Source organism: Emydura macquarii, unplaced genomic scaffold, assembly GCF_026122565.2.
Source record: "Emydura macquarii macquarii isolate MOO-44397 ecotype Brisbane River unplaced genomic scaffold, CSIRO-AGI_Emac_v2 contig_1254, whole genome shotgun sequence".
In the NCBI taxonomy this organism is placed as follows: Eukaryota; Metazoa; Chordata; order Testudines; family Chelidae; genus Emydura; species Emydura macquarii.
Genome location: NW_027131391.1, coordinates 2,185,880 through 2,197,898, shown reverse-complemented (window position 1 = coordinate 2,197,898; position 12,019 = coordinate 2,185,880). Strand labels below are relative to the sequence as shown.

At 45.0% G+C, this 12,019-nt stretch overlaps 1 protein-coding gene across 1 annotated transcript in view; it reads left to right on the top strand.

Annotated features, from left to right (window-relative positions):
- The window catches only part of LIMK2 (LIM domain kinase 2), a 42,403-nt gene that overhangs the window by 2,409 nt on the left and 27,975 nt on the right, over positions 1 to 12,019 (top strand). The window contains exon 2 of the mRNA XM_067550060.1: positions 2,517 to 2,616. Coding sequence (XP_067406161.1) covers positions 2,517 to 2,616 — 100 coding nt within the window. The remainder of the gene's footprint in view (positions 1 to 2,516; positions 2,617 to 12,019) is intronic.

Genomic DNA, 12,019 nt, shown 5'->3' with positions numbered 1-12,019 from the left:
CATCTCAGTCCTGCCACTGATCTGCTCTGTGGCCTTATGAAAGTGACATCCTGTCTCTGTTCCTCAGTTTCTCCATCTATAAAATGAGGGTACTTGTTCTCCTCATACGGGAGTTGGCAAGCCAATCATAGTGCTTTCAAACTCTAAAGAGCTATGTAATGGTTAAATATTGTCTTCCTTTTGTGCATTCTTGTTCTAGACAAGCATTTCTTGAAGAGGGCGGGTGATTGTGGGGATCATATTAGTTAGATCTAGCAACGTCATCTCCATCCCAAATCCTGACGTTGGAGAACCGCTCAAGAATTGATAAGATGAGGAAATAAATCTGGCTCCCTGTGATACCCGAGGCTGGTTTGAAAAGAGACTTTGGTTGTGAATCCTGAAACAGTCTGGTGTGTTTTCCTCTCAGCATTGGACAATGGAGTCTGTCTGCTGGAGTTGTTCATACCTGAAAAATAATTTAGAGCTCTGTTCTGCTTGGTCTGGTTACCTAAGCATGTGAAGGCTGGATTTTGGATATTAAATTTCTTTCTTTCCCAGGCTTCTAGTCAAGGATAGACATCCTATGGTGTTTCTGTTCTTATACCCAGAACCTATGTGTCAAATGAGTATCCTGCAGATTTGGAAAACAAAACATGCAAATAGATGTATGTGCATCCCAGTTTCTAGCCTTCTGAGTCCATCAGAGGTAATCAGTGCAGAGTCTGGGACTGAGGGCTCCTCAGTGGAATCTTGACTTCTGCTTCTTGAGCAAATAAGGAACCTGCAGTTTGAGTGCCCCAGAAAAATTAACCTACTGAGCAGAAATTCTGGCTCCCTTGGCCACTCTTTGACTGCACAGAGTGCAGTAACAGTGAAAAGACATTTGGAAATAGCTTTTGCTCACCGGGGAGCCATGGCTTACATCAATTTGCTGCAGACATTCAGAACTAGCAAGTGACCCTGAACAGGAGCCATCTCCTGTTACCTGTGGCTCAGGGAGGTGCGTGTGTGTGTGTGGGGCGGGATGACCGGGGAAGCCTGTTGAGTGAGCTACTATCAAGTTTTCCTGTTCTCTGAAAACTGGCTGCTCATAAATTGGAACTCTAGGCTTTTAGATCAGTGCCTGCTTAATGAGTGTTGAGTTCCTTCTCTAGTATATCGTTTTCATGCAACCTCAGTTGAACAAAACTTTGGGTAGAAGAAAAGGTGCATTTTGACAATTGCACAGATATGTCACATGCCTTTCCACAATGTTGCCAGCACCTAAAGCTTTGCTTTCACTTCCCAAACCTCTCTGTGTGCCTCATAGATGCATAGACTTCAAGGCCAAAAGGGACCATCATAATCATAAAGTCTGACCTCCTGCACATGGCAGGCCACAGAACCTCACCCACCCAAACAACCACTCCTTAGTTTCCTTTACTCCTAGCTTAATGACTCTGCATGTTGCCTTCTATGCTTGGAGTAGTCTGTCGTCGTACACCAACCACCATCTCTCCCATCATTAACATCTTTTTGTTGTTTGAGCTTATAAACTCCTTGGAAACTTCATATCTGTGTGAAGTATCATGGCAATGCTAGCAGAGGCCATTAAAATTCTCCTACCAATCTCTAGCTGCTTCTGAAGGATCGGTAACCGCAGGCCTATAGGATTTGTTCCTCTTTTCCAACACCTATTTGCTGCCTGGAAACACTGTATGCTTTCAGCTGGAATAGCCATTAGGCCATATAAATGCCTTGTAGTAAAGACATGGGTCCCAGGATATCAGAGAGACCAAGGGGTGGGGGGAGGCAGGGGATGAGGTAATATCTTTTATTGGACCAACTTCTGTTGGTGAAAGATCAACTTCAGGGCTTGAGGAAGAGCTCTGTGTAGCTTGAAAGTTTCTCTTTCACCAACAAAAGTTGGTTCAATAAAAGATATTTTCTCAACCATCTTGTCTTTATAGCAATGAATGAGCTGACTTGCAGTCAAGGCTATTCTCCTCAAAACAAACCTCTTTTTATTTCCCTCGTCTCCTTTTTTTTTCTTTCTTTTTTTAGGAAACCCAGTTAATTAGATGAGTTGGTGCAAATCTTCTGAGTCATCAGCATGGGGCAAATGCTAGCCTGGCTTCCTAAACTAGCCTAGCATATAATGCTTCTGAGTAATAGCTGAAATACTGAACCAGTTTGTCCTTCTCATTTCTGTGCATGGGAACAAGGCAACCAAGTGTGATTCAGCAAAATAAATTAAGCAGAGTCCTACTTTATACTGCAGATGACCATTACAGAGAGGCATACAGATCTTTGGACAAAAGACGTGCACAAGCGTGTTAAGGTTCCAGTTGTAAATGCACCCCATTTTCTATGATTGGGCAGAGGGTGTCAATAGTGGGCATTGGCTTTTACTTTTCTGTCCCTGGAGGAGTTGACATTGAACAAGTAACTCAAGGAATGTCCTAACAGAGGTTGTGGGAATTCTTGCCTGATAACATGAAGGAAGCTTATGTTGTTTGGTATCCACTTTAATAACCCTCTACCTTTGTGTGCAGGTGAAGAGGTTTGGAGATGTCTGGGCTGTGGGGACAGCATTGCTGCCGGTCAACGACTGTACAGGACTGTTAATGAAGCTTGGCACAGCTCCTGCTTCCGGTAGGTTAAATCTAGCCTATTTTTAGACATTACTTTTTCCCTCTGTTCATCCACCAACATGCTAGCCTGGGTGCTGAGTACTGACACTTACAGGGGGTTTAAACTGGCTGTAGTGTTTTACTGCCACGGCTATGCCTAATTCAGAAAAATCTTACAGACTGATCATATGCCTGCCCACTACTATGTTCTAATGCTGGCATAGCACTTTGAAACTAGGTTGCAATTCTAATAGCTGTTTGAAACCATCTGGGGAAGTGCTGCTTACACATGTGTACAACACACAGGAATAAAGATAAAATAAAAATGAAAGCTCTGATTTAGTGGTGGTAGCAGATACGTGAGATGCTACCTATTTCTCTTGAGTCATATCCCCAGATAGTGCCCATTGACTAGGTGGAAGTAGTTTGAGTAGCCATGCCTCTGTCTCTTTGCCATATGTGTATGGCATGAGGGAGATATTGGAGGTTGTGGGGAGAGGTGCTGTTGGGGGAACCCAAAACCTTCCTGCAAAAGCAGACTTTCTCCCTGTCAAACTATTTAGATCTACAACTTGCCATAGGGTACGTCTGTATTGACAGTGGCAAATTTCCTGCCATCAGTTCGATTTTTCCGGATCAATTGAGCAGAAGTGAAGACCCACTCAATCAATCAGGAGGTCAATTTAATAAAACCACTTCCCCAAAAAGCGTAGCGCTGCATCGACAGATACACATTTCCCGTTGGTGCAGCGTAGTGGAGACGGTGTGCAAAAGGGAATTTAAGAAGTCAACATAAGTAGCTTGCATAACTCCTGTTGACTGCTGCCGAATTTGCCTATCAGTGTAAACCAGGCCATGATCTTTCTTCTGACCACATTACTAGCCCCAGAGAGTGAAGTGACCTTTGAAATCCTCTGCTCCTTGGCAGGATTTCGTGCCTGTAATCTGTTCCACAAGCAGTTTTTCCATTCTTGCTCATTTAGTTGCATTTCTGAACACCTGCAGTTCTACTGACTTCAGTGTGAGTAGCAGTTGTATAACAGCTCTTGTTCAGTCTCTTTAAGAGTCTAGCTCTCATTGGGGTTTTTCCCTTCATCCTTGCTGCTTTTGGCTGTGCCCAGGGAAAAGAGGGCTTGGGAGCTGGGTGGTATGTGCCAAGAAAAGTGTCTACTGTCCTATTTTTTAAGGTAAAGATTGTCTAAGTAAAGATCATTCATTCATGTCATTAGTGTCTAGAAAAGCATAGTGGCCTGGCAAAGTGTTTCTAGCTCTGGCAGATAAGATGCTAATCCAAATGATATGACTAAAATTACATCCCAGCCTGCAAATACTGGAAACTAATACCAGTAACTAATACTCCTCAACCTTAGCTTTCCAGTGATAAGAGTATTTGTTTAACAATGTTGAGTGTCATGGTACTGGATAATAAACTTCTCTTCTCCCTACCCAATAACAACCTCGGGGTTAAGCGCTCAGGCTTCTTCTCTCCCAGCCCCTGCCAACTTGGTACCAGTAGTCAAACTCAGGTGTTCATGATCGTACAGAGCACCATCACAAGGCAAAGACTTCCCTACCTGCCGCCTATATGGCTTCCTTGGAGTAAACTAAGTTTGAATACAGGTTGTAGTTTACACTTGTCTAGGTCTCTTTCTATGTGATCTTTTAAACTACTATGCAAGATAGGGCAGCTCTCAAGTGGTGTAGCAGATGGACTTGAAACCACATGGACTGTTGTGGGCTGTTGGAGACAGTCAAATACTGCCCCTAGTGACAGCTATGCAATCTGCATGGCCTTCAGTGGAGCTGCACAAGTGTGAGTAAGGGCAGGATTTAGGGCATGTCTATGCTGCTGGCAGCATTGTCGGCAGTGGAGGATCAATTTTGCGGGATCGATTTGAGCAGCAGTGGAGACCTGCTCAATCAATTCGGAAGTCGATGCCATTAATCCACCCCTGCAAAAAGAGTAATGCTGCCTGGACCGGAGGGCATTTCCTGTTGGCCCAGTGCAGTGGGGATGCCGTGGTTAGTAGAAGTTAGGAAGTCGATGGGAGATATGCAAGCTACTCTACATAGCTTGCGTATCTCCCGTTGACTGCTGCCAAAGTCCACCGGCAGCGTAGACCAAGCCTTAGTGCTGCTCACTAGCTTGTGTTACCTAGTAAAGAGTCTAGTCATGCTATGCCAGCAAAAGATGCCAAACTCTTCTGTCTTGTGATATGCATCAGATCACAGATTAAATCATCTACTCTGAATGATGTTGTGCTTCCCTTACTGCTCTGTGCCCTTGACTGGCTACCATACTTGATTAAGCTGCTGTGCTGCACTGTGAGAAACTACAGTAAAGGAAACTGTCTTTCCCTTTTTTCTTTTTCCAGGGTGGGGCTGTGCACTAAAACAAATTCCAGGTTTAATTGACTGACTCGCCCTTTCTCCTTTCACTCTGCAGCCCAGCATGTCTGTAATCTTGTGCTTAATATCCCAATGCCAAACTTTAAAAGGCCTCTGCTGGTAGGAATTCTCTGGTAGCTGAGAGTTCCAGCAGTTTTTGTGGAGAGTTGTTTACAGGCTTCCTGTGGATTAGCTGACTTTTTGGCCAGGCACATAATTTCCATAATGTAGATTGGCGCCTCTCCAGGTGTGTTAGCTTTATCCTCAGTCAGGCTAGCCTTCTGATCACACTTCAAGCTGGTAGTGGCTGACGCATGTGCATCTCTCTGAGGATTTAAGCTCTTTCTGCCCTCCTTCTTTGAATAACGTGTACAGAGGCTTTGCCTGTGCAAGCTGTGTCTGTGGATTCTGTATTTTCTTTAGGTATGGCTGAAGAGGAAAGTGTAAATTCCTATTTGGCATGTACCTTGGACATCTTAAATTGTGTCCATTGACTAGCTGGTGCTTTGGCTTGAACCTACTGAAGTATTCAGCTGATATTCTTTGAGAGGTCTCCGTCTCTCTCATACACACACCTGCTATCAATTAACTCTAAATATGCCTTTGTGCATGAGGCTATTTTCACCTGCTTCCACTTCCAGATGTCTCCAGCCAGCACTGATATTCAGTCCCAGTGGCAATGGCCATATGGGATCTTGCCCAGGTTTCATTTCTTAAGTTTTCCTTTAGATTTCAGGAGTGTTTGAGTACCGAGATAGGGTGGTGACCCCTTCTTGTTGATGTTAATCATTTATTACCAGCAGGATTACTGGAAGGAAAATCCATTTAACTGTGGCTGGGCATAATAGGAACTTCCTAACCCAACAACATAGGCATGTAAATTCTTTTCACCTCGTAGTGTGACTTTATTCTATGGATGGCCATTAGGTAGATGGCTTACCCTCTGATAAAATCATTGAATTCAAGTTACTGATGGCCTGTGCCAGTTACTTGATCCCAGTTTCTCTTCCTTGTTCTTGGCTGAAAAATCACACTGAAGCTAAAAAGTCACTGTAGGCTGGTGGCATGGTCCAGCTGGGGTGTTGCAACCTTTTCTCAGGTTCAGGCTCTGAGGAAGGCCCCAGCGCCTTTGTCTAGGGGAATAAGCTCATGGCTTATGAGTCTTTAGCCCCGGCCCCCGGTGGGGTGGGCTTCCCTTGCAGTCTGTAGCCCCCTGGCCCTCAAGTAGGGCAGGGCTGGTAAGGAGTCCACAACCCCCGCCTTACAACAGTCAGGGCAGGCAAGCAGTCCATTGCCCCCGGGCCCTTGGGCAGGGCGGGGTAGGCAAAGTAGTCTAGCCCCTGGCACTCAAGCGGGGCAGGCAAGCGCAAGCGATCTATAGCGCCTGGCCCTCAAACAGAGTGGGCTGGTAAGCAGTCTGTTGCCCCTGGCCCTCAAGTGGATGGGGCAGAGAAGCAGTCTATGTCCCCCGGCCCTCGAGCCGGGCAGGGCTGGTGAAGTAGTCTAGAGCCCCCGGCCTTGCAGGCAGGCAGGGCCGGTAAAGCTCGGTATCTTCTGGTAATGCTCAGAGGAAGCCAAGCACTCCCGGGGTGGTTAGGGAAGGGGGGAGTGGGATGCAGGCCCACCCAATTCCTTTGCGTTCCAGCCCTGGGCCTTATCAGTGGCAAAGTGGTTTGCCACTGAGTCAGCAGGGATCCAGCCGCAACACGCTGACTGGTCCAACCCCAGACTCAGCCACTCTAGAGTCGGCTGTCCCTGGGCTACTTCCTCCCACCCCGTCCCCGGGTACCTGTAGCCAGTTGTCTCCCTCTGGGTTGCTGGGGTAGACGGCGAGTGGGAGTCCCCCGAGTCCCTCACCATTGACTGGCGGCGGGTCTGGAAACTCCTCAGGGTTGTCAGCGGAGGGCAGCTCCTCCAGGTCCCAGGGGGTCCTCTGGTACACCAGGCTCAGGCCGCTCCAGTGGGTCCCTGACATTGGGCAGCTTCTCCAGGTCAGGACTGGCCTCGGGGGATTTCTCCCACTCAGCAGTTTCGGGCGGCCCTCTCCAGTCGCTAGAGTCCGGCAGCTCCGGTTGGTGGGGCGGTTTCTCCGAACACCCGCAGGGCCTGGGTCAGGCCCAGATCTCAGCCTCTGGGAAGACACGTATGCCTCCGGCAGCAGCTTGCCCCTGACTGAGCTGCTGGGCCGGCCTTTTTACTTCCCTTTCCTGCCCTGGCTTCACCCCTCTGCTTCTGGGGTGGTTGGCCTGTAGGTCATGGTTCTGCTCAGTAGGGGCGTCGCAATCCTTCCTCAGGCCCAGGCTCCGAGGAAAGCCACAGCGCTTTGCTACAGTCACTAATGTTGCTTTTCTGTATAAAAAATAACAGTTGTCATAGGGGTATTGCATATGTTTGAATGGGACTGCTGGGTGATGAGAAATAGGGGGAGGGAGGATAAGCTGGCCATCTGAAATGAGTTTCATGATTTGAAGGAGCTAAAGAATAGTGGTGGTAAAGGATGCAGTGTGCTATGATTTCTCTGACTGTCCTCTTCCGGGAAGGTTCAGGATGAGGGAGGAACCCATAACATGGTTTTGTCACTTTTGTCAATATATCTTAATGCTGTCTACTAGTGGCGACAGCAACACACACACATGATCGTGCTGAGGGGTTGTGTTTTATTGCAATCTCACTTTTTGAGTGGTTGTCTGGGGCCTGCCTCTGTTGTACTTCATAGCTATCCCATGCAGCAGTGTAAAGTTTCAAGATTCTTGATAGGATTCTAATGGCAAAAGTGAACTGATTAGTCTTATTTCACTATGCACTTGGGAAACCTCTGAGCAATAGAAGAGGTTCTGGAGTTATCTTTCTGCAGAAACAGAAAGATAACACTGCATTTGATCACACTTGGAGGTAGAAACTTTAAGTGGGTGTTTAAGTTTAACAGAAATTGACTTATGACTCCACACTTTCCAATAAAATCTGCTTGTCATCCCTAACCCCCCTCTCCTCCCCCCCCCTTCGGTCACTCACCCTCCCCCAAACCCCCCCCTCCCCCCAAAACAACCGGTCAAATAGATTTTTCAAGTTCTATATGGACAGGGTTAGCCTTGAAACCATCTGAAGTCATAATATTCTACAGTTTGAGAACTAAAGATCCAAACTAAAGCATATAACAGTGCAATTTAAAATGTGGGACAGATGTCTAACACTTTCTTTGGCCTTCTTTTCACTGTTCACTTGTGAATATTGCCAAGTTCGTGTGCACTGCAAATTAATATGGGGCTAAGATTTATGTTCCTTGTAATCAAAGGCAGTTGAAAAATGATGCATTTTGTATCTGTATCTTCCTTCTGTTTCTCCTCTCCCTTCCCCCCTTGCATATTCTGGCAGTTACAGTAAGCACCTGGTAGACTTCCAGGGGTGAAAGGTGGTCAGTGTTTTATCCATTCATCCTACAGCTTCATGGGAGTGTCTCTTTAGAGATGTCTCTGCAGTGAATGGGGTGTTTAGCTGTTGAATCTCATTCTGGCTATGGGATTTAGAGAGGAACAGTTCCTAAATGCTTGTTTGCCCACAGGTTGCCCTGAATTTTCATTGGGGTTAAAAAAACAATGAAGCACTATGCAGGTGGAGGTCTGTCTTCTGAATAGTTAGAATTCCTCAGGGAGGGTATAGCTTCTGCAGGGTCTCAATGGCTACTCTGTATAAGGTAGAGTTGGACATTCCCCTCTGAGCTTTTATTTTCAATTGTCTACTTCATGTTGTCCTCTAGGGCACTATTTATCAGGGCATTATTATCAATATAATTACTCACTGTGCCCAAAGTGTGCAGGGTAGTTTACAACAAATGAGACAAATGGTTGCTTGAACTTAATTTAAATAGACAAGCTATGGGTTGGGAAGCAACCAAAGCACGAGGACAGTGAAGTTAATGCATATCTTGTTACTAGAGATGTGCACTGTTTACACATGAGATGTTGCTGTTCCCAAAAACATATCTAATAGACAATTTACAGGATTTCTCTTACTTACTCCTTTGCATACAGATAAATTCAGGAAGCTTTTAAGCCTTTTTGAGTTAGGCAAGTGTGTGGTGGTGGTGAGGGCGATCCATGTGTTAATTTTTATTTCAGATGTTGATGCTTAGCGCATCTTGCTTACCTGAATGCCTTTATGAGGAGCTGTCACTGTCCTGGCTTGAAAATTGTATGGTTTAAAGTTGGAAGCAATAGATAATGACATAGTAAATATGCAGTACTTCACTCCCCCTTTTTGCACAGTTGAGAGGCATGGCTGCTTGCAGGAGTTCCACTCAGATATGTATTGAAATAAATGTTGTTTCAATAGCTGATTACTGGGAGCAGACCTTCCTTTATATCATATGACCCCTGCTACCCACATCTTGTGTTTAAGTGCCTTGGAACTACAAGGAGGCATTGGCTCAAGATGCTCTAGGCCAAGACAAAAAAGCACACTACAGCCTCCCCATTCCTCCAAGTCTGCTCAGAGCTCCTCCTTCCCCAGTTTCTACCAGTCTCATGAATGCATTGAAGTGCCCCTCTTTGCCTGGACAGTGCTCTGTGTATCTTATTGGCTAGTGGAAGTGCTGAGGCGTCTTAGTCCATGCCTTGTTCGCTACCATCCCTGGCATCTAGATTGCCACACTAAAAACTCTTGGACATTTTAGAGTGTGCAGTATGTAACCCTTGCCTTGCCATTCAAAGCCCTGGGATTATCTGAATTCAGCTTGTTTAAATGCACCAAGGCAGTTATTTTGCAGTGTTAAAAATGGAAAAACACCAACTAAACAAAAAACCCATCCCTGAAATATAAAAATCTGCTTAAGTTCCTAAATCAAAAGTGAACCAGTGGGGGAGTCTAGAAAGCAATTTTAAAATGAAATTAATTTGTAAATGAAAATCTTCCTTTTACCTGCCAAGACCAGAGTTCAATCTTCTTTGTTTCTCTAGCAACAATTAATGTCAAATATCTAAACTATTGTAAAGAAAGCAGCCACCTGATATGGTAAGTTTGCCACATACACATATGTATGTATAAGGCTGCAGCATATATAATATCATATATAATTGTCCCCAAATCTTGCAGGAGAAACACAGAATTAATGACATCCGGTTTTGGCAGGTTAAAAATATAGGATTTGCAGTTTGCAAACACAGTTTCTAAGGCCACCCCTGTGAATTATTTAGGATCTTAAATAGTCTTGTATTTTTTTAAAGACTTCAATTGTGCATTTAAATGCACGAGCTGGGAATGTTGGCGCCTGCCACAAAAGCTTCTAAACTTCAGTGCGTGGTGGCTAAGCTAATCTAGCTGTGGGAGTGTTAACTTTGGAATTTCTTGACTCTTGTGTTGTCCCCTTTAGTGTATCTTGTTTGTTAAGCAGAGACGAGTGCTATCCGCAAAGTTACCTGGGGAAGATGTTTTTCAAGATTTATTTATCAGATTTGAAGTCTGGTTGTTCTGGTGGGAGTTGAGATCTAAAACTTGAGATATGTAATAAACAGGTTAGCACCTCTTTGAGAGAAACCCTTTTATCAGGGCTGTAATGTTCATAATTGGGTGATAAAAACAATTGAGAAGGGAAGTAGCTTCTAGTGTTCACAAAATTCTGTGCATCGAGGGTAGCTTCTGCTGCTTTTATTACTTTGAAGTTGGGCTTGATCTGCTAGCTTTTTTCCACAGACTAGCTGGCTGCTTATCGCATCTCCGGAACAAATCTTCAAAGGTCTAGTCTGAAGAGCTGAGATTTATGGGGTCATGTGGAATCTGCCATGGAGGAAGTTCAGCCCATGATAGCGGCATTAGGGAGACTGCTTTTGTCAGGAGATGATATGTAGTGGGAGGTAGGGGCTCTCTAGTTTTTTCCATGGTGATGCCTATTCTATGGTGCAGTGCTGATAGTAAGGAGGCGCTGGGATGTGAGCACTGGCCCACTTTCAGCACAAAATATACACAGAATGTGGGAGAAAGGAGCACATTCCTAGACACAGACTCACAGCATTGCTGTTTCTAGTGTAGCTATGTGAAATGTCAGAAGGAATTAGACCTGCATCAGAAATGATGGCTGTATCAGGCTTTACAGCTCTGCTTCTCTCTGCACTTACTCAGTTTGATTTTTAAGACAGACTAGGAGAAACTGACAGTTTCAGGCTTCTTTTTCCCATAAGTGTAGTTGCATCTCCTCATTACAAAAATGAGGAATGATTGCCTTGCTCTCCAGCTGAGTTGAAAAGCCAGCCACAGCTGTCAAACCTGCAGCCAGTGCCTCCTTGCTGTACCAGCACCAAGCCTCCCTTGAGAGAGTACCAGCTGTGTGAGGTGGGCACCTTTCATCTCTGGTGTATGGCAGGGTTTTGAGACTCTTGTAAGAAATGGCAGGTTTTACTGACAAGTATGGGAGGGCTAATAGCAGCAGCAGCATGCTATGGATATTCTATGCATAAGGGAGTGCTAATAGCAGCAGCAGCAGCATGTGTAACATGCTAGCCATTCAACAGATCACTGTACAAACACCAGTGTTGGGTAGAAAAGTTCCAGAGGGGTAGCCGTGTTAGTCTGTATACAGCAAAAACAACGAGAGTCCTGTAGCACTTTAAAGACTAACACATTTAATTTCTGCAGGCATAAGCTTTCGTGGGCTGTAACCCATTTGGTCAGATGTAAGGAATAGAAATCACATAGGAGGCACATGTATACATATCCTAGGGTAAGGAACAACATTGGGGAAGGAAGATATAAGCAAAGTCCATTCAGTTAGAATAGTTGAGGCCTATTCACAACCATTGATTAGGAGGTGAGAATGTGTGAGCAGTGACAACTACTACTTGTAATGAGAGAACCATTCCAAGTACCTATTTAGACCCAGTTTGATTGTGTCAAGTTTGCAGATGATTTCTAGCTCTTCAGTTTCAAAAACAGACTTCAAAGAGAAGTTTTTTTTGTAGAAGTATGGCAACTTTTAAGTCTGTTACAGAGTGTCCTGGGAGATTGAAGTGCTCTCTGACTGGTTTATGGATGTTATTTTTTGTCTGATT